Raw genomic sequence first — 23,880 nt, forward strand, 5'->3', positions numbered from 1 at the left:
TGGTTGCGCTCATCTTTTTAAAAGGACTGCAAGTGTACAATATAGTCCTCTGCTTCTGCCTTTTAGTTTCATCTTGCCGATTGATTGGTTGGTTGACTGATTGACTGATTGGTCATTTCAATAGATTGGTTGGTTGGGTGATTTATTGATTGGTTGATTGATAGGCTAATTGGTTAACTAGTTATTAATTGACTGCTTGGTTACATGATTGATTGACTGATTGAATGATTGAATGATTTTGGTGGATAAACAGACAGCTAGAGTTTTCTGACAGCTCTATAAAATACACTGGCTCACTCCTGTGCTTGAGAAGAGCGTAATCTTTAGGACACACTTGAAATGTGTGACTGTAGCTGGCACATATACAAATGTCTGATCAAGAAATGATTAAGTCATTCAATCATTAAGAGCAGACGTTGGCCCGAAATCCTGAATCGGATCGGCCCTTGCTGTACACCCCTGGCGGACATGGAGATTCAACAAGCTTTTACCGCACTTTCCCAGTCTGCACTGGGTCCGGACTCTGTTATCTGAGGTGACGGCCGACGCTGGGTGAGAATGGCTGATGAACAGGTGGCGTATTGACCGCGGCTGACTTCAGAGTCTAAGGTGGCATGGGCCAGTGTGTGATTGCGGAGACAGTGGAAGGTGAGAGGGTTTTTTTAGGAAAGTGTTTGTAGGGTGGGGTAGGGGGGTTCTGGGGGAGTGTGTATAGCCAGCAGAGATCGTATCAGCTGCTGAGAGCTCACTCACTCCCCGGATGCAGTGCTGCTAACTACAGTTTGTGCTCAAGGCTGCGATCAAAAGTGCATTTCACCTAATTGCACACTTCTCCCTCTTTGCTCTCTCTCTCTCTCTCTCTCTATCACTCTATCTCTCTCAGCATCTATGGCTGTACAGAATGGGTCTCTGATTGATTCACTCTTAGCACTTGTATAGCTCACAGCACATTGCCTAATAAGAAAGAGCTGGCCTGAGGCTTTGTGAAACCGACAACACGATGTTGTTTACAGTTAATCTACTGTAAGGCACAAAAACTACGCAAATTAGCGAACCCTCGCTCCTCTATCCACTAAAAACATGAAACCTTGTGGAACCTCTCTCCACCGCCCACTGCATGTACAAGAGTCACGCTCTCTCCCCTTCTCCCACTAAAAACGTGTAAAACAGGTATCCCACTGTGCATCTCTCTGCCCTGAGCACATTCCCTGCGTGGGCAGAGGGCACTGTGTGTCATGCTCGTGTGAACCCGTGCCGTTGTGTGAAATGTCTCTCCATGCGCGCACGCAAAGTCACCTGGGTCTGTGTTCATGTTTCCGTGCGTGCGCATGTTCATGCATGCGTGATGAGCTTCTAATGATGGCAAATGCTTTTTGCCCTTGATTTTTTTGTTTACTGTTCCATTGTATTAACCACAAAAATAATAATAATAATAATAAGAAGAAGTATACTAATAATAATAATTATGATTATTATTTGTGACAGTGGAGGGTACATTTTTGTTCTTCAAGGAACAAATTTCACAAATATACAGTAATGTTCTCTTTGGGTTCAAATGAGTAAGCCTTCCAAGCAAAAATAGGTACAAATTAATTATATATTGCTGGCTAGGGCTAACATTTTATATACATATAGGGTACTGACCCACTGACAAGCATTTGTACCTTTTTAGGCAGTTTTCATACCTTTATTTCTGAGAGTGTGTCAGCTGTGAATGAATGGAATAACACACAGACACACGCAAGGAGAGAGGGAGACTGCCTTTTTCGGAACAAATGTGGTTAGCACAGCTAACCGCTAACACATTTCCTGCAGTTCAGTGCAGTTTTCTGCACTCCTGTTGGAGGCCCGGCCTCGATGCGTCTTCTGTGCGGTGGATGTCTGCCTCATGTCACCTCTCTCCTCACAGCACATTTTCACTCGGGGAGCTCCGGAGATTTCGGGAATCCTGCCCGTTTCCTTTCTCATGGATTATTACGCAACATCTCAATTCACCAGCTCTCATGATCCCATTGGGGCTTAGCGCTAAACCAATTCAGAATCTTCGCCGGTGTGCAATCTGTCTGTCTCTCTCTTTCTCTCTCCCTCTCTCCAATTCCCTCCACCTCCAAAATCTATGACAGCGTGCAATCTGTCTGTCTGTCTCTCTCTTTCTCTCTCTCCATTTCCTTCCACCTCAGAAATCTATAACAGAGTGTAATCTCTCTGTCTCACTCACTCACTCATTCCCACTCACTCTCTCCATCTCCCTCCACCCCAAAACTTTTTTGCTTTAAATGCCCAACCTGTGCCACCCAGTAGCTGATTCCCAGTGTGTGTGGCCACAGAATGAACAGGACTCTACTCTGAGCCCTTCCTGAGAGAGGTGGGGTATGGAGGGAGGACAGATGGAGCGCCTTGTTTCTGCCCTGCTTCCAAACTGAAGGTCGGCATGGTAACTGGGAAAAATTCGGAGAACGACTGAATTCCTGAGAAATCGGTGGACGGTGGCAGGAGACACACTTTGCTGCCTTGGGAGAAAGGCAGAGCAGTCGAATGTCACCTGCACCACGTAGCCCCAGGTAGCCCCAGGGAGACGTGTGCACACTGAATCTGACTTATTTCCTCACTCATGTGAACAGTAGCATTCCCAAAAGACAGGCTGAGGTTATCTTTATTTAAAATTTTTACATTAAAATAAACGGTAAAAAATGTTACCGTAACTTCAATGTAATGGACTATCCTAGATAGTCTTAGAGCTTAAAAAACTACAGCCAAACTGCGGCTCCTGCAGTAGGCATATGTCACCACTAGAAGGCGCCAGACGGTGTAAAGGGACAGGAGGAAATGTCAAAGGAAATGTGAACTGCAAAGGCCCGTCCACAAGATCTATAACCATAACCGCAACTATTACAATCGCCCAGCCTGATGAACGTTCTGTAACTAGCCTCTGGGCTGTGACGTCTGCCATTTTTGGTGACGCCCCGTAAATCCGGATGGATTTTAATTGGCTGTCAGTGATTTATCATTCATGCAGCTTGAAAAAAAATCAAAGTGATCCCAATTATATCATGTCACTGTCAAATTTTTATTGCTATTGTTATCATTCGTTTCATGTTCTCATAGAAATGCTTAATACTTTCACCCTTTTTCGTCTTCGGTTGAAGATGTAGTCAGAGAGGCAGTCGCAGGGCCAGACTCAGGGCTGGGTTTGGGAAGGTGAACCCACTCTGTTCCCCCCCCTCACACTCCCCGCTCCCCCAGGCTTGCGTTCCCATCTGCAGCCGCAGACGCTGTAAAGACTTGCCGCGTCCGTCCAGGGATGGAGGTTTTAATGGGGCTGGGAGAAGTCCGCAGTCTCCGGCGCCCAGGGCTCTATCGACGGACCGGAGAACCAGGGAACCCAACAACTGACAGAGATAATTAGTTTAGTTAGTGCCAAACTGCTAGCTGCAGACACCTTGGGTGTGGGAGATGTGTGGAGGCAGAAGCTCTCTCTCCTGAGTTAGTCTCAGTACCGCCCCCCACCCCGCCCGCACACCTTACCCCCCCCCCCCGCCCACCACCCACCCCCACATCTTACCCCCCTGCCCCCCCCCCACAGCCAACAAGCCTATCATCAGGATCCTATTTAATTTTTGGTCCACATCCCCCCCTTCTTGTTGGATGACAAATCATAAATTCAATTCAATACTTAATACATGTACATGTAGGTCACATGAATGATCTGGTGTCTCAGTGTCCATCCAGTGCACCCCCACACCACTTCCCTGTGAGACCCATCTTCTTCTGTCACCCCAACCTGCCAAATGCCATTAATGTAATTTAATGTACTGTAGCTGTTCATCCCAGACTGCCCTGCAAAAACTATAAAATACAGTCAATGTCAACATGTATAGTCTTATATTGATTGCTTATAATAAGACAAAAATTACAGCTTCATTGGGTGAAGGACAATTCACTTGTCAAGAAACCAGTAATTTAAAACAAGCTAGTAGTCTCTTCATGAGAGGAAAAAAACATCAAGACTAAAATGCTTGTTAAGACAGTCTTTTTTTCCAAGACTCTACCTCTCAAAGATCCTACTTGAGATAGGGTAGTAAATGTCATAGGAAATAGTTTTATTTTACCACTGTTGACCAAAATACTTTTTCAATTGGGTTGTCTATAACTGTGTATGAGCATTATTACATTACATTACATTATTGCCATTTGGCAGACGCTCTTATCCAGAGCAACGTACAGTTGATTAGACTAAGCGGGAGACAATCCTCCCCTGGAGCAATGCAGGGTTAAGGGCCTTGCTCAAGGGCCCAACGGCTGTGCGGATCTTATTGTGGCTACACCGGGATTAGAACCACCGACTTTGTGTATGCCAGTCATTTACCTTAACCACTACGCTACAGGCCACAGGTCTCATTAGTGTGCCTTGTATTGTACATTGTGCGCATTCGCGTGTTTGGAAGACGAAAACAATGTGCAGTGGTGATAGTTCAAAGTAAGGAGGCGCTGAATTCATCTGTGTCTATTTGACAGGGCGTTTGAATCCATATTGCTGTAGGCCTCGCTTCAAGGCACAGACGGGGGAAATTCAGGTTTTTCATGATTGTCACAATGAGTGGCTCATGAGGAATTTGAGCGGGGTGCTTTTTGTACGGAAATAACCTCAGAAAAAGAACAAACATGCCCAAATATGACACCGACAGTGATATGCAGTGGATGTTTGGAGTTGAAAATAATAAACTAATCAACCTTTCCCCACTATTGAATCATTTTGTTTTTATCTCTCATTTTCTGGCTTGACTTTTGTAATCATGTCCTTCCTGTAATTTTTGTCGAGTGCTGATTGCCAAAACAAAGCTTAAATTAGGCTGCACCTTTTAAAACCACTCTAATACACAGCATCAGAAAGAATGTCCCATAATGTGGGTGTTTTGGTGATGTATTCTTCGTCAAAGCTTGTCAAGTTATTATGTATAGCTGTTAGCCGTTTCCTTGTAACAATCTCGGTTTTCATTTGTGCAAGCTGTATTATTGATGTTGTTGAATTGATAGCAGGCTCAGGTGCAATAAACACTGTATGTTTCCAGGGCGAATAACTGACTGTTTCATCAAAAACAGATGAAGAAACCAGTAGAATCAACAAAAATAGGCAGAAAACTCAAATCGAGTCAAACATATTTTGCATGATTAGCTATTCATGTACAGCCTGCATAGAGGCCTGTGTTTAAGCAAAGCTTATTTAATTGGTGTACAGTTTATTTGCGCGTGTGTGTGTGTGTGTGTGTGTATTTGGGGACATCATGTAGCCTTGTCACTGAGGTGACTGGGACTCAGAAGGTTGGTGGTTCAAACCCCAGAGTAGCCACAGTACAATCCATGCAGAAAGGCCCTTAACCTCACATTTCTCCAGGGGGGGGACTGGCCCCTGCTTAGTCAAATCAACTGCAAGTCGCTTTGGCTGAAAGCGTCAGATAAACAACTGTAATATCATGTCGCGCCATTCTCTTCAGCGTTACGCGGGCAGAACCCGACGTCTCTCGCCGGTGTGAGAAATCGCATTGCGTCATATCGCAGTGAATGGCGGCAAAAACAAACGCGGCGCTTTCTGCCTAGTAAAACATCAGGGCCGCGAGCCTCTGACACAAAGGGAGCGCTCATCACATGCGGTCTAATCGACGTCCCGCCCGGCGACGCATCGGGTTGGAGTGACTCATTTACGGAGCCGCAACGATTATGTAATAACCGGGCCGTTACGCAACCTCTCCGTGCTCATCTGCTCTCTGTGTGTGCGGTGCGGCGGGCGCGCTGGCCCGGGCAGCTGGGTCCTGCCTCCATCACACACTCTGTGCGCGTGTGTGTGACGGTGCATGTGACTGGCAGCTCCCTCGCTCACACGCGCGTACACACGCGTGTCTGATCGCGTGTGTTTTCTTTTGTTTCTTTTGTAAATGTAACGTAATGTAATGTAATGTTTCTGTTTATGTGTGTGAGTGTGTGTGCGCGTGTTTCCGTTTATGTCTGTGCTTTTGTGAGTGTTTGTTTGTGAGTGCATGTGAGTGTGAATTTGTGTGTGTGTGCGTGTGGGTGTGTGTGCATATGTGTGTATGTGTTTGTTTCTGTTTGTGTTTATGTAGGGGTGGCCTGTAGCGTAGTGGTTAAGGTCAATGACTGGGGCACGCAAGGTCGGTGGTTCTAATCCCGGTGTAGCCACAATAAGATCCGCCCTTGAGCAAGGCCCTTAACCCTGCATTGCTCCAGGAGAGGATTGTCTCCTGCTTAGTCTAATCAACTGTACGTCGCTCTGGATAAGAGCGTATGCCAATAATGTAATGTAATGTAATGTTGTGTGTGTGTGAGTGTGTGTGTGTGTGTGTGAGTACATGTGAGTGTGCGTTTCAGAGTGTGTGGGTGTGCGTTTGTGTGTTTCTTTTTATTTGTGAGTGCGAATGCATTTGTGAGTGGTTGTGTTTGCATGTGAGTGTGCGTTTTGGTGTGCATGTGAGTGTGTGTGAGTGTGCATTTGCGTGTATGTGTATGTGCGTGTGTTTGTAAACGTGTCTGAATGTACATGCATTATAAAAACAATGGGTTCACAGGACCCGTACAGCATTTCTCCCCTCTCGCAGCAAGGCTACGCACCACTATGTCTCCACATCAGCTCTGCTGTCAGAGGCTGTGCTGCAGCAGAAACACGAGTAGCCCTGATGCAGTAAAAGCAGCACAAATACTGCAGCTGGCAGATGAAACACACACTCTGCTCCAGTGACACTGCAGCTGGCAGATGAAACACACACTCTGCTCCAGTGACACTGCACACTGCAGCTCGCAGACGAAACACAAGCGGCCCTGATATCGGTAAAAGCAGCACACACACACACTGCTCACACACACACACATATACACACACACACACGCCCACTCCGCACTGCAGCTCGCAGAGGAAACACCAGTAGCCCTGGCGCGGTAGGGTCAGAGCAGTACACACACACATGCATACACGCACACGCACACACACGCACACTCACACACACACACACACACACACACACACTCAGATGTACACACGCAAACACACACATGCGCATACACACACACACGCACACTCACACACACACACACACACACACACACACTCACACCCACACACACGCACACACACTCAGATATACGCACGCACACACACACACGCGCATACACACACACACGCACACTCACACACACACACACGCACACTCACACACACACGCGCATACACACACACACACTCACACACACACACACACACACACACACACTTACACCCACACACACGCACACACACTCAGATGTATGCACGCACACACACACACGCGCATACACACACACACGCACACTCTCACACACGCACACACACACACTCACACACACTCACACACACACACACACACGCACACAACACACACACACGCTGCTCCAGTCACACTCCTGGGCAGGCAGACAGGGCCCTCCGCAGCACCCCTGAAAAGCCCTGATTGGGTCCCTCCCTTTCAGACCCCTGAGCAGCGGCCTTGATTGAGGACGCTGATTGTGCTGATGGCGCCATTGTAGGCGACGGGCCAATGGCGGCAGGCGCCTGCGCGTCACCTGACCTCTTTCTCGAGTGTCCTCGTCTCGCCGCCAATTAGCAAGCCCCGCACTCGCAACCGACGTCAAGAAAGCGCTTATGGAAAGCACCCGCCCTCAGACCGAGGAGTGGAGGTACTGCCCGCGTAATCACGGCCTGTAGGTGCACTTTAGTGGCAGGAAAAGGCGAGCGTCGATCGACGAAATAGCCCGTTCGTCATTATGTTACGTTATGTTACGTTATCAGACCTTGGGGGGGTTTCCTCAGTAGTCTATACAAACCTCTCAGTGCCGCTTGTGTCCATAATATAATGGCAGGCATTTATATAGCGCCTTTATCCAAAGCGCTGTACAATTGATGCTTCTCCGTTCACACACTGATGGCGATTGGCTGCCATGCAAGGCGCTGACCAGTTCGTCAGGAGCATTTGGGGGTTAGGTGTCTTGCTCGGGGACACTTCGACACAGCCCGGGCGGGGGATCGAACCGGCAACCCTCCGACTGCCAGACGACTGCTCTTACTGCCTGAGCCATGTGGCCCCCATATATATATATAATATATGCCTATATGTATATACACTCGCTGAGCACTTTATTAGGAGCATCTACTTATTAATGTGAGTATCTAATCACTCAATCGTGTGGCAGCATGTAAGGCATCATGCAGATATGGGTCAGGAGCTTTATCTAATGGTCACATCAACTATCAGAATGGGTGGGTGTCTCGGTGGCGCAGCCTGTAGAGCACTGACCGCATGCTCATTGCGAGCCGCGACGTTGGCAGTTCGAATCCGACCGTCTGACCGTCCGACATTTGTCTTCTCCTCTCTCTCGCTCCCATTCTTCCTGTCTCTCTATACTATATACTGTTCAATAAAGCTGAAAAAGAAAAAAAAAAAACAATACAAAAAAAAAAAACTATCAGAATGGGTAAAAAATGTGATCTATGCAACTTTGACTATAGAATGAGTATTGGTGCCAGACAGTGGTTTGAGTATCTCAGAAACTGCTGCTCTCCTGGGGTTTTCGTGCACAATAGTCTCAAGTTTGCAGAGAATGGCATGAAAACAAAAAAACACCTTGTTACATTACATTACATTACATTATTGGCATTTGGCAGACGCTCTTATCCAGAGCGACGTACAACAAAGTGCATACCCATAACCAGGGATAAGTTCGCTGAAAGACCCTAGAGGTAAGTACAATTTCAACTGCTACCTGTACAACAAAGATAAGGACAAGGGTCTTTTTTTTTTAATTTTATTTTTTTTTAACAAACAAACAAACAAACAGAGCAAAAGTCACCAAAGTTAACTATTCAAACACTGCTTACCTAGCCAACTAAAAATACCGATACACAAAGCAAGTCACAGAGACAACAATTAAGGTTCACAGGGAGGTAGGGAGGGATGGGGAGAGGTGCTGCTTGAAGAGGTGCGTCTTCAGCTTGCGCTTGAAGGTGGGGAGAGATTCTATAGTTCTGACCTCAACGGGGAGTTCGTTCCACCACCGTGGAGCCAGAACAGACAGTAGTCGTGAGCGTGAGGTGGAGGTTCTGAGAGGGGGAGGTGCCAAGCGGCCTGTGGAGGCTGAACGAAGAGGTGAGTGAGAGAGGTCAGAGGAGAATGGCCAGGCTGGTCCAAAATGACCGGAAGGTGACAGTAACGCAAATAACCACGCATTACAACAGTGTCATGCAGAAGAGCATCTCAGAACACACAAAATGTCAAGCTGCAGCAGCAGAAGACATAATAAGTCCAAAAAATAAGTCTTATAAATACCTAGTAAAATGCTCACTGAGTGTATCCAGTCCTTAATGTTTGCGACAAAGACTATTTTGTTTTGATTTGGCTCTGCACCCCGCAGTGTGGTCGGAGTGCAGATTTTCAGCTTTTATTAAATAAAAATGTGTGTACTGCACATCCATATTACCTGATGATTGTCTGATTCTGTGAAGGATATTTTGAGCTGTTAGATGAAGCAGGTGCACCGAAATCCGATCTTATTGCCATGGTCTTAACAGGGATTAGCAGCTAACAGATTAGCATCCTGTTAGCAGCTGCTGACAGCTCTGGTTTTTGAATATGTAAAAGCAGGCGTATCTTGTTAAAATGCTAAAATTTACTTTGCTTTGTTATCATAATTAGTTTTTTAGTTTTTTAGTCTATTGTGACTGCATACTGAAAATTCGTTGTTGTTTAGAAATTTAGTAAAAAGCTTTGTATCTAGGACAGCTGTAGCAGCCATCTTTTTGTGAGTGTGCTGTTTTCACGCTTATGAATTTGATGATTTCACCGCTGAGTCCCAGTGGTGGACATTCAAACGGGCCTGCAATGTGAGTCTTTGGACTCAGGGTGTTGAGCGCACTTGAGCTGTGGGTTCGAGTTGGCTAAACTACCTGTGCAAATGCAGCTTAGACATTGTGTGGGTTTGTTGAGCCATGTATATACGCTGTTATGATTGCACTTGCATGTAATTATTACATTGTTCTTCGTGTTCTTGTTGCCAAAACTGTGGTATTGCTACTTGGTGAGTTTATCTGATTATTCTACAAGGGTTTAAGTATTTATCTATGTGATCACTTGGAACAATACTTCCCTCTAGGGTTTTCAGCGCACTTGTGATTCAGACTTTATTGTACGAAGCTCTGGATAAGAGCGTCCGCCACATGACTTTAAGATGATGCAATGTGAAGGGATAGTGCATGATGAGATAGAATGTTCCAGTGGAGAGGACTTTTGTGCCAAAGCAGTGTTTCGATAGTTAACTTTGGTCACTTTCGCTCTGTTGTTTGTTTGTTTCTTTGTTCAAAAAAATAAAATAAATAAATAAATAAATAAAAATATTGGCCCTCGTCCGTTATCTTTGTTGTACAGGTAGCAGTTGAAATTGTACTTCCCTCTAGGGTCTTTAAGCGAACTTATCCCCGGTTGTGGGTATGCACTTTGTTGTACGTTGCTCTGGATAAGAGCGTCTGCCAAATGCCAATAATGTAAAAATGTATTGTGCCTGTCAGGGGGCTCGTATCAGGCAGGGACCGTCTACACCTTCCCGCTCTGCGTGTACTATGGGTGCGCTCTCAGAAATAAAGTCACTGTGGAGGTACATTTTTCTTCTTCAAGGATCAAACTTCCCAAATGTACCCTGAAGATACCGTGATGTTCTCTTTGGGGACATATTAGTACATTTTCCAAAAATACCAACAAAGGTAGAAATTCATTGCTGGCTCAGGGGAACAATTGTAGGTTCCCCAGGGGACATGCATTTGTATATTTTTAAGGCACTTTTCATACTTTAATTTGAGAGTCTATGGCATTGCCTCTAAGGTGACATTTTTTTGCAGTCCTTTACTTCACATTTGTCACATTTGATACATTGAGTTGAGAGTGTTTCTTTTTATAACTAAACAGTATTTTTTTTTTTTGCATACCTATAGTCTGGGAATTAGTATGTCTGAAAAATATAACAATTTGACAGAATTGCTTGTGCCATTAGTGTACACCAGTGTTGACACTTGTCAGGTCAACCCAGCTTAAAGCTCACTTGTGCTTGCTCTGAGTACATTCTGTACACCGATGGGCAGAACCCAGCCTGTCTCCGACTGGCCGAAAGTGTTTTTATATTGAGATTGTGGTTTTTTGCGATTGTATCTCTGGCTCAAACAGGATTTAGATGAGGATTAAATGTGCGGCGTTATATTGAAACCTCACCCCCGGGTGACAGTGTGGGGGGCTATACGGTCTGAAAAACCACAGGCCGCAGGGCGCTGATGCTGGGGCGAGGGAACGGCAGGGGAGCTGAGCTCCCTCTCTCCGGAAGCAGCGAGTATTTGCCGTGACATGTTATGCCATCATTGCGTGTGATAGCTTGCTGTGAGCAACATGCAAGCTATCACCTCCTCCTCTCCTCCTTGTTCGAGGATGGCTTCATTGGACACTTTCTGAATTGACAAAGTTACATTTGCTGGAGTTACAAAAAAATATCGGGAAAGAGATTTAATTGGAAGATAAATCCAGAAAAACAGTTCCCAAGAAAATTGACTCTTCCCCCGCCCCCACACACACACGCACACACACACACACACTCCACGCAGAACTCCCCCCCCCCCATCAGATAGACAGGCTGGCAGGCTGGCAGACAGAGGACTGGACAGACAGACAGACAGACAGACAGACAATCGTCCAGCACAGCCTAGTCAGACAGACAAGGTGTTAAAAGCAAGCAACTGTTCAACTGTTCCATTTCCCCTCTCATGATGGAAATGAAATATTACAGGCAGCTAGCCAAACAATTGTATCCATTCAAAAACCTTTTGCAGTTGAATTAGGATGTTGCTGTGTTTCTATATGCTCTACAGTATACAGTATATGGCGGGACCGTTCCCATACTTTTTAAGGGCACTGTGAATAGTGTAGCAGGTTGATTATACAGCCATTTGGCGTGACTCTGGAAAAATCCCACAGTAACCTAGCATGCTTTTCTTCTTCCTGAAGTAGCAACTGAAGAGGGAGCTGGTCCCACATGTTGTAGAGTGAGTTTGTGTTCGCTGGGGTGTGCCTGGTTGAGCTATAACAGATAGCCTGTCTGCTTGATTTGCTGTTATCAACTGTATGATTGATACCTTGGAAGGTGATTTGATGTGATTTTCTTGGTGGCGGGGACCGATTTTCTCACCGTGAAACGCTGTGCGCGGTGCATGGCGTCGTAGTTGTTAATCGTGCCAGACTCAAAAGGATTTTCTTTCATGCCGTGTTTCATTATTCTGTAACTCCATTATGTGTGCTGAAAAGTGCACCCTTGTTTGTCAGTGATGTATTTCGGGGTATTGTTATGGAATAATGTCTGTATATGGGTATTACATAAAGTAGAGTGTTTTTAAATCTGCCGATGTTTCTCTGTTTATTGGCTCGTGAGTAATGGAGGTAGTTAATTCTCTATGAAGGGCCGGCTTTAACATGGAGCTCTCCGGGGAGATGGGGAATCCTGCCATCGCATCTGTTCCCATTGTCTATGAAATTACACAACTACACAATGCTGGGAAATGGACAGCGTGCTTAGAAAAGGTCGACGTAGGGATTTATCAAAGTCGCGCTTTAATCTTTTCTCTCAAACCACACGTGTGTACACACAGACAAACATGTATGCACAGTTGCACAAACTGTCTCCTTCTCTCTCTCTCACTTTCTCTCTCACACACACAAACATGCATGCACACCCACACAAACTCTCTCTCTCACACGCACACAAACATGTACGCACACCCACACAAACTCTCTCTCTCACACGCACACAAACATGTACGCACACCCACACAAACTCTCTCTCACACACACACACACACACACACACACATACATGCACGCACACCCACACAAACTCTCTCTCACACACACACACACACACAAACATGCACGCTCACCGGCACAGACTCTCTCTCTCTCTCTCACACACACACACACGCACACAAACATGCACACACACCCACACAAACTCTCTCTCACACACACACAAACATGCACACACACCCACACAAACTCTCTCCCACACCAACACAAACATGACCATAAATGCAAACTCACTCACACGCACACACACAAACACACACACACACACGCAAACTCTATCTTTCTCATACACACACACATGCACACACATACACACAGACTCTCTCTTTCTCATACACACACACATGCACACACACACAAACTCTCTTGCTCTCTCACACACACAAACACATACACACACATGCACACAAACTCTCTCTTTCTCACACACACACATACACATGCACCCACATGCACACAAACCCTCTCTTTCTCACACACACACGCACACACACATAATTAAGGTATACTGTAAGTGTTGTGTAATCTAAGGGGTTCCAGCTCTAATGCCATTTGAAAGGATAATGCCCGCACTTAAAAACAACAGAACAGATTATATATTTCCACAAAGCAACTACAGTGAACTAAAAAAAGAAAGCTTTTATTAATGGACATAAATATATTTAAAAGGATTTAAATATAATGACAATCAAATGAGCTTTTGTGGAGTACGTCTGTAAGCTATGCCTGCTGGCTTTGTACAAAGTAAATCCATAAAGAGGTCATTTCACCACACACACAGTGGATTCCCTCAGTTTTGTGCTCCTCATTATGGTGGCTGTCTTCATTTATTAAACATACAATTACAGGTACAATTTCTGTGTTAAAACATTGTTCCAAGACCATTGTAAATCCCTTTCTATCATTGAAAAGGGCTCACTGACATGTTGACTCGCCCCCTCTGCCTGTGTTTGTAGTCCTTAAATTCTGGTTTCAAAATATACGGTTGAAGGCCCGACACTCTGTACCAAAACATTGTATAACTGTACAAAAGTGGTGGAAAATTGGTTCTTACTGCCACAGCCAATGGCGTTTCAACGTTGGCACGTTTACAGAGAAGGGGGAGGGATAAACAGTGTTGTGGTTTGAAGTTGTTTGCTGCTGCCTCTCTTGACCATTACAAGTCTGAAATTACATATTGCACCTTTAATTTGGAATAACCAAACTGTGGATTAATATTAGATGCTTTTTTTTTACAGTTAGAGGGACTGATAGATTTAAATGGTTTGGCCAGCAAGAGCTACTTTTCCTGCTGTGATGTCTAAGATGGATATGGCTGGTTTGGTACTGGTGTGGTTTCCAAGTTACGTAATAGTAGATAATAGCGGACCTAGTGGGCTTTGCCAAATCGGGAGCCTTCCTGTGTGTAAATGCCTCATGCTGGGTATCTGGCAGACCAGGGTCAAATACGTGATTGTTTTGGACACAATTGAGCAAACCAAGTGGACCAGATGGTGGGGTTTGGAATTTCTTAAGAGTATTTCATAGATTCCAGTGCACCAGACCAGCTCAGTGAAGCATAGAAAAGTAGAAAAGTCTGGTGTCTAATTAGAGGGGCTGCAGGTTTGGCTGTGAACGAGTTTGAGCGTTCCTGTGTGCGAAGGTCTCAGTTATGGGTCTGTGGTCAGCATCTTCAGTCCTCTTATAATGTCGCGGCAGAGGAGCGAGGCGTGTGTTCATGTTATCATGCGTTTATGTGGCATTGCCTCTGGCGGACAGCGTTCTGCCTCTGCAGGTGTCTGTGTGGATATTAGAGCACCTCTCTCAGTTCGAGTTGGGGGGGGGGGTGGTTCAGGGATCAAGTGGAGGACTCTGTGTTGGGGGAGTGGGGTGCCCCCTGCTGGCTAGTAAAATATAACCATTACAGCTGGAGTCCTGGGGGATGGGATCTCATTAGGACACAGAGAGTGAGACAGAGAGCGGGAGGGAAGAGAGAAAGAGATGGAGAGAGGGGTTGAGGGAGGGGGGAAGTGAAAGAGAGGGGAAGACAGAGAGAGAGAAAGTGAATGAGAGGGAGTGGGGAGGGAGAGAGAGGGGGAGGGGGAGAAAGAGAAGTGGGTGAGAGGGAGGGAGAGAGGGATAAAGGAATAGGAGTCTTGGCCCCCTGTGTTTTGATGTGAGGACGGTGTGTAGAGTGGCCTCTTCCCCTCCAGTAGAGCCTTAATGAGACTCACCCGTGCCGTTAAAGAGGGGGGCGATCTGTCAGCTCAGAGCTGCCTTCTAATGGGATCCCAAAATAGATCCCGACCCCCCCACCCCTGCCTTCCACACCCTCCCTACCTCCACCCCCCCCCCATCCTATCATCACGAAAGCCCCCTGTTACCGTGGGAGCAGCCAGTACACGGATGCGGACATCGCGTGTGTAGCCATGACGCTGTGAGAGCTCCAGGGTTCGGTTTCCACTCATGTTCTCCTTCGGCATGGAAACTCGTACATTTGGGGAAAGGGGAAGTTATGTGTACACAGGAGGAAGGAGCTTCAAAACATCCTGAGGAGACATGTTTCAGAGCTGGGGGAATGTAAAGATTTAACTGACACAAAAAGGCACAAAAAGCGTTGAGGGTTGCCACGTGAGGGCGGCCTGTAGCGTAGTGGTTCAGGTGAACAACTGGGACCCGCAAGGTCGGTGGTTCGATCCCCGGCGTAGCCACAATGAGATCCTCGCTGCCGTTGGGCCCTTGAGCAAGGCCCTTAACCCTGCATTGCTCCAAGGGAGGATTGTCTCCTTCTTAATCTAATCAACTGTACGTCGCTCTGGATAAGAGCGTCCGCCAAATGCCATTAATATAATGTACTGTAATGTAACACGTTTATATTTTCTCATCCGTGAGCCTCTACTGTAAACTCATATGTCCACCCCGCCCCCTGCACCCACAGCCTTGTCTCGAGTTGAGGTTCGCTGCCCCAAACCGGTGACCGTCCCGTGAGAGCACCACATCTGCCCAACCGTGTAGGTGGGACCTCCAGTGCCACAGCACGGGGGTAATGCGAAGCAGGTGGTTCTGGCGGCCCGGAAATCCCGCCGTGATTGTTGCTTCGTCTGGAGTGTGCAGAGGGCATTGCTATGGAGTGAGCCGACTAGTCACATCCTATCTCCTTTCCTTGGTCAATTTCCAGCAAGGAAAAAGAGAAAGGAGGCGGAAAATAAGTGATTGGAGAGAGCCCACTCTGGCCTTGGGGGTGGATACCGAAAATACAACACCCCTCCTGAATGATTTACTGTGCCAGATGAAAACATTTCGGGGATCTTTGGTTTGACTTGAACTAAAGAGCCTCTGTTTGCTAAGCAGAGAATATCCCCCTTCTGTCCATTTTAATGCATCTTCATGAGATCACATTTTTATTTGATGGGTGGTTTTTGGAAGACGCTTAAGTCATCACCATGCAGTAGCGCAAACAGGTTTGATCACCCTGCTCAGTAGAGGTGTACATTTATGAATTACAGGGACTTATCATCGCATGTTATCATGCTAATGAAGGGAATCTGTGATCCATACCTCCCTCATATCCCAGAATCCTCTGCTCAATCCACGGTGACACGCTGTGTGCCGTGCGTGGTGTGAACATCCCTCAGATAATGAGATTCTGTGATGGCGGATTAGTCAACGCTGGAGAGGAGGGATGTGATGATGAAGAGAGGTTATGATGGAGATAGGGCTGTCATCAAATGTTCATCCACCTCTCTTTGTGTCTCACACAAAAATCCATGGTGGAAAATTCATGTCAAGTAAGTGCTGCCCAGTATTATGTTCCTATCACCTGGATTTGCTAATTAGTGCAGTTCTTAAGCCAGGAGGTAGAACTAATTAGTGAAATGGGTGGAAGAAGCAGATGGCAGGACTTTCTCTTTCTGACCCCTGGACTTGCCTCTGCTCACAAACAATGGAGAAGACTTTGGTGTCAGTGTGCCGGAAACTAGTCCCTGACCAGGATGCTAAATGAAACATTTGGGCACATGGATCATCTTGTTGCCAAATTGGGCAAAATACGCATCAAAAACCGATCTGGCCGAATGCATCTCAGTTGAGGTTAATGGTAAGCAGACACGATCGTTTTGTTGGTTTGTTTGAGAAAGGCGGCCATTTGGATTGTCGCTTTGGCAACGAGCGTGTATCACTTCGCTGACAAAACAACCCTTTGTTCCCAATGCGTGCCCACGGGATCAAAGTGGAAAAATGGGATATTTATACGGCGGAATAATGAAGAGAATGCTTGGGATGTCACCCTGACGGCCGGGTCCGAGGTGGGCAGACGGAATTCGGCTCTGAAAAAGGGCATATTTGGGGCATGGCGGGGTCCTGGTACGGTCACGGCTCCGGGGGTCAACCCCGACAATGGGGAACCGAACCGTCACCTAGCAACTCTGCGTTCCAGACACGTGTGCCTCCCATCAGCCTCAGGGGCGCAGGGAAAGACCGCTGTCCAGGGTCATTCGGGGTCACCGCTCAGAGCTGTTGCTCCGTCCATGGTTCCCGCTGAGAGAAGGGCCCTGTCATTCGGTGGGGGTGCTCTGGGACGTTCGGTGTGCGAGAACTCGACGATTTCGGGTACGCTCTCCCCTCCCCGGATCGCTGTAATTGCTTCGGGGAATTCCTGGAGTCAAGGAACCTGGCAGCCTCAAAGTGCTGTTTTTTGGGGGTTTTTTTGTCATCGCCTAGCACTGCTGTTGCTTAGCGCTGGTTTGTTCTGAGGTGCAGTAATTGAATTGCGGTGGATTCCCCCCACCCACGCCCCCCCTCCCACCTCACCGCCTTCATGTGGATTAACGTGCGGGGGCACGGGGTGTCGAGAAGGACAGTGGGCGTTCAGAAACTTTTTAATTAAGAAATCCCGTTGGGCTAAGGTAATGACCAGAAACGGCAAATTCCAAAAAGCATTTGGTGGCCCTGGGTGTTGTTTGGACAGGTAAATTAATGGCTTCCGGTTCATGCTTTGTTTCATAACTTAATCACTTTCTGCGAGTTCAAAACCCCCCTTCCTGTTTTAGGCACGCCGTCAGTGTCATCCTCCGCAAAACAAACTGCCTTTCCAGAGCTTATAATTGCAGGGTTCTGATCTGCGGTAGAGTTAATTAGTAATCCCAAATTATAGCGTTTTTTAATTGTATTGTTATTAGTTTGACAGGTAATTTTGCATACTTGTACAGCAGTTCTATTAACAAACCGTGGTAATGCTGGCAAATATGTCTGATAGATAATCATTTTGAGCTCTCTATTTGAGTGCCTGATTGTGTGTGCTGCTGTCTGTGAGATATACTACATGCTGAGACCAGAGGCTCCCCTCTTCAGCCTAAATTGGCTCGTTCTGCACTGGGCTATAGATAAAAGAAAGAGAAATTTGGAGGGGCCACTGTGTACAGGCACTTTGGAGACTCGCTCGCCCCCACCAGGGGTGCGTCCTCTCCTCCGCTCCTCCATATTTCCAGAGAGGAGGGAAGGACAGGAGGTGTGGCGCCAGGATGGGAAGATTAAGGTGCTGTCCACCAGGGGGCAGCACCGGCCCTACAGACCGGTATGGCCACAGCTGTGATTGATTGTAATCACCATAGCTGTGGCCCATTACCTCATTATTGGGCTATGGTTTTTGGGCCTGGGAGAGGAGCGATCCTTGGGCTGTTTGTTTGTTTGTTTGTTTGTTTGTTTGTTTGTTTGTTGGTTGGTTGGTTGGTCGTCCGTTCATTTGTTCAATACTAAGCCTACAAAGTATCTGGTGGGCTTTAGATTCAGTGAGGCTCTCTTTCTTAGCCCTTCTTTGACTCTCTATCGCCCCCTTATGGTTGCTGTCATAACAGCCCCACACAAACACAGGTGCTCATGTGCTACAGCCTGGGGAGGGGGGTACTTGACAAAGAAGTGAGTCAGTGTTGAGTAAAACCTGGAACAGCTGTTTTTTACTTCAGCCCATGTTCCAGATTTGGGAGGGTTCCAGCTCAAATTCTGGTTCTGGCCAGTTTATCTCTCCCTGGTTTCTCAGTCAACAGCTTTAATGCTCCGGTTGGATGTACGTACATCGGGTTTGGTGGCTTGCTGAAGGGTGCAACAGCAGTCTCCTACCTGGGGAATCGAACGTGTCAACTTATATCAGCATGCTCTGTGCAATCGCCGACACGCCAGCGACACAAAATGCCCGCCGCCCACACCAGCCAGCTCTGTCACCCATGTCCCACTCCAGGCAGCGTGACCAAATCCGGGCGGCTTTAATCCTGTCCAAAAGGTCCTACCGAGCGTGTCCTGGTCACAGTGGATTTCGCGATGCAGTAAATTGTACAGTCGAGTGTATTTATGGGCGGTCGTGCTAGCTCAGATTAGCCCTAAATGCAGCGCCAGCACTTAGGCTTAGCTCCCTCTGTCTGCACACTCAGAGAAATAAAGATACGAAAAAGTGCCTAAAATTTACAATTTCTCATTGCTGGGGTGGTACAGAAAAGTTCACTCTGTACCCAAAGATAACATTACTGTACTTTCAGGGTTCATTTGTGAAATTTGATCTTTGAAGAAACAAAATGTACCTCCGCTGTCTGGAGGTGTACTTGCTTGCCTTGCCATATCACCTTGGGTTTGGGGGGGTGTGAGGGATTTGCTGGCAGATTTTCTGCTGGTTTGCCAGTCTGTGACTAACTTTGAGTCTCCGCTGGGTTGCCAGATTGAGTGAACACCTGCATTCAAACAGACATCACAAATGGCTCTTTCTGTGATGTAATCGTCTGTGTCATGGGGGTGGGGCCTGGGGGTGGAAGATTATTTTCACACATGAGTGATTAGGTCATTCTTGTGTGAAAATAACCCAGCAAATTACGCCATCGTATTATCAGCGGACTGCGTCAAAGGTTTTCCTCGGAGAACCAATTGTAGATTCACTCCACGTTGTTTGCTAAGATTGACCTCACCTTGACCTATTGATTGATCTGTGATATTGTAGGGGTAGTAGAGGGCTCCAGGTGGGAAGGTATTTGTAAATCTCAAGCCTTATTATAATATCCATGAACAACTATTCCTTGGACTACCAAACCAATGACACTGCAACAAATGTTTTTTTGGGGGTTTTTTCTTATTTTATTTTTCCTCAAGTAGTATTTCCTTGTTTTAAGTTACTTTTCCTTATCAAGTGAAACTGTCTTACTCTATTGGGAAATCTTGAAATTAAGTAAGTTTCAGCTTGACTTTTATAAGATTTATTTTCGGTTTTGCAGCGGATAACCCTGATAACCCTGCACACCAGGGATCATCAAATCACGGTCCTCGGCCCGTACTGCTGGTTTTCAACCCTCCCTTTACCAGGGAGCCAGGCGTGAAGACAGTCTGGGCAATCGGTGGCATAAACTGCTAAGTTAATTACCTGGGAGGAGAGAAAACCAGAGCCGGATTTGAATTCCAGAGCCAGATTTCGTGATCCCTGCTGTACACTGTAACTGTAGAATGGCAGTTATTTTTGAGTGAAGTGTTGGAAGTGAAGTGACCTGTGAGTGTGTGCTCTGGGCTGCAATGTGTGTTTGTTTCGGCGAGGATGTACTGTATGGATAACCCTGTGACTCTCTCTCTCTCTCTCTCTCTCTCACAGCTGTGCACGAGTTCCCCACAGACCTCTTCACGCACAAGGAGCGAACGGAGGGAGCGGTGGCCCTGCACGTGCTCTGTGTGAGTCCCTCCTCCCCCTGCCTTTCTCTCGCTTTCTCTCTCTCTCCTTCTCTTCCTTTTCTCTCTACATTTCCCTCTGTATCCTCTCTCTGCAAGTGTCTCTGTCTCTCCATCTGTCTCTCTCACTCCCTCGGTCTTACATCCATTCTGGCAGAGTACATTCCACACTTAGAGTGTATGCAATGAAATTAATATATACACTTGTTGTCAAGTTAACTGTTGACTCAAATTAACGCTGGACATTGGACTGCAAATATACGGAGGACAATACGGTTACCCTTCTATAAACTCAAGTTGGCACAAAGAATTTTAGTTGGGTGATGAGATGTCCTCTATTATACGGAACAGTCCTCCATCTTGACCCTTTGTCCCAGACTCTGCAATGGCAGGCGGTGGTCCCGCGTGTTAAATTAAACCACAACATGACACACATAATCAGCCCAAAACATCGCCTCTGCTTTCTCTTGATTTGTTTCCCGAGTCGCCCTGCTGTTTGGGTCCACTCTCCATAAATTCTGTGGGCCTGCATTTCAATTATGTGGCAAAAGCTAGGCAGTCACGTGATCCTGGCTTCTGGCAGACAGTAGTGGAGTTCAGGCTACTCGGCTTGGCTGCTTAGGAGCCCCCTAGTGGCTGAGATGGTAAAGACACCCAGGTGAGCCCTGTCGCTAAGACACCGCTTGTTCATCGGTGCAGTGGTCAGCACCGTTTCCTCGCAAGGAGGAGGTCTGGGTCCCAGCCGGACCGGATCCCCTCTTCCTCTCTGCATGGAGTTCAAATGTTCTCCCCATGCTTCCTCCAGGTACTCTTCCACAAAGGCAGGTAGCCCAAGGTCTACAGATGGAAAAATTTCCCTCCTGGCTGACTGGCTAACTCTGGTGCATGGAGAAATTAATATTGTGTGTAAAATAAAATGTATTAAATGAAAAAGCATTTGGGTAGAGTGGGCATAAATCGACCAGGTTGCTGCTATTTTAGATTCTCCCATCGCTCTACAGCTTCACAGACACCCAACAGGCTACTTGTTTATGAGAGGCAGGTGATAGGTCCCTACCTGTAGCACTGTGTGGTCTGGCTGCAGGGTGTAAAATAGCCACCGCATCCATTTCATCTGCGGTGCTGCAGGCACTTACCAACAGGGGGCACTATGGTAATGCGCAAATGGTAAGATAGTTGGGGGGCTGGATGGCTCATCCTGTTAAGGGACTGTTCCAGTGCATGGATGCCAGTGCCAACTGTGTTTGGGAGCTCCACATAACTGACTCTAGTGTCCCCCAGAGTGGGGTGGTTTCAGTTGGCTAGGGCGATGTCTCATCGCACTCTCCCTGCTGGTCGATGGTGCACTCTCCCTGCTGGTCGATGGTGCACTCTCCCTGCTGGTTGATGGTGCACTCTCCCTGCTGGTCGATGGTGAACTCTCCCTGCTGTTCGATGGTGTGCTCTCCCTGCTGGTCGATGGTGAACTCTCCCTGCTGTTCGATGGTGCGTTCTCCCTGCTGGTCGATGGTGAACTCTCCCTGCTGGTCGATGGTGCGCTCTCCCTGCTGTTCGATGGTGCGTTCTCCCTGCTGGTCGATGGTGAACTCTCCCTGCTGGTCAATGGTGAACTCTCCCTGCTGGTCGATGGTGCACTCTCCCTGCTGGTCGATGGTGCGCTCTCCCTGCTGGTCGATGGTGCGTTCTCCCTGCTGGTCAATGGTGCAGTCAGGGTTTTCCTGTTAAGCCGCACAGGAAGGGTCTTCCTCTGACTCATGTTGGTGCGAGTTGTGAGTCGGACCGGCATGTGAAAAGAATGGCGTCTGCAAACCGACGGCAGAGGTTTGCCTTCATCTGCACCTGTAGTCTTCCTCTGACTCACGAGGTGTGAGTCCAACTGCCGTGTGAAAATCGAGGTTTGCCACGAGCGCTGCAGCAAGAGCAGGGGCGTCTGGCCCTTCCAAATCAGGAGAAAAGGCTTTAAAGAAAAATGTTCAAAAGAAGAAGAAGAAAGATGTGTAATTTGCATGCAAATACACATTGTCACTTTTCCCAGGGAAAGTAACCCAGCGCCGTGCCTCAGGTGCCCCATCTCAAACCCCGACGCGTGGGCTTCAAATCCCAACTGAAGCTCAGGGAACAGGAGCGGGAAGCTCCGCTGTACAGAGGAGGAGGTGACACACCGCGTACGCCTCTTTCAGCCTGCATTCAGCCATCATTCAGCCAGCATTCAGCCTGCATTCAGCCAGCATTCAGCCAGCATTCAGCCATAATTCAGCCAGCATTCAGCCTGCATTCAGCCAGCATTCAGCCTGCATTCAGCCAGCATTCAGCCATCATTCAGCCAGCATTCAGCCTGCATTCAGCCCTCATTCAGCCTGCATTCAGGCAGCATTCAGCCTGCATTCAGCCTGCATTCAGCCAGCATTCAGCCATCATTCAGCCAGCATTCAGCCTGCATTCAGCCCTCATTCAGCCTGCAATCAGCCAGCATTCAGCTAGCTTTATATACAAGAGCAGTCTCACTCTAATTGCCTATAGAGGACATAAGCAATCGGCAAAATTAGCTTTCCAACCCGGGTGTGCTAAGATGTAAAGCTGTGTTTGCACTTAATCTTCTGAGTCACGTAGAAGTGCACTTAATCAGCTAAGATAACGGAAGACTGCAGAATATGGTCTTTGGTCTCTCAGGAGCCATATACATATCCTACTGTGCTCTGGCTGCACTATAAGGGTACTCAATCAAAAAATTATATCAAAATAATAATCGAATAATATTTCTGAAAATATTTTCAATGTAGCATGTGTTTGTAATCCAAGACACTTGTGTTATGTCAAAAACATTTTAAATACTTGTGCTTTTTTTCCTGCTGCGTCTGATGAGGTTAAACTGATACAGCAGAAATGCTGATTAATAGCACAGATTTAGCATGCTAATGAGCATTCGCCTGGGTTTGTAATCAAGAACCTTATTTGTCTGCTAGCTGGCGCTGAACAGTAGAACCATGATATGGGCTACAGATATACAGGACTGAGGCTATCATATTACGCAATGTTAGTTGCATTATAATATACCTTCTGTAACCCAGACTCAGTCACATCAACTGTCCTTAGTGATCATGGGTGTTTAGTCAACCTAGCCTGTATAATTAAAGGTTTATAACAACATCCTTGGACTTTGATTGATAACACACGCAATTTCAAGAGCGAAGAAAAAAAAGCATTCCCATTTTGTTGTGAGTTAAAGTTAATTCTTCTCACATCGAGACCAATGTCTCAGATGGTATAATTTTTTATGTAC

The 23,880-nt window shown here is 46.8% G+C and overlaps 1 protein-coding gene across 1 annotated transcript in view; it reads left to right on the top strand.

The window, feature by feature from the left end:
- The window catches only part of LOC133114395 (sodium/potassium/calcium exchanger 3-like), an 81,475-nt gene that overhangs the window by 40,109 nt on the left and 17,486 nt on the right, over positions 1-23,880 (top strand). Inside the window, exon 3 of the mRNA XM_061223733.1 lies at positions 20,527-20,603. Within this exon, the coding sequence (XP_061079717.1) occupies positions 20,527-20,603 (77 nt within the window). The remainder of the gene's footprint in view (positions 1-20,526; positions 20,604-23,880) is intronic.

This window comes from Conger conger, chromosome 2 (assembly GCF_963514075.1).
Source record: "Conger conger chromosome 2, fConCon1.1, whole genome shotgun sequence".
NCBI classification, from domain to species: domain Eukaryota; kingdom Metazoa; phylum Chordata; class Actinopteri; order Anguilliformes; family Congridae; genus Conger; species Conger conger.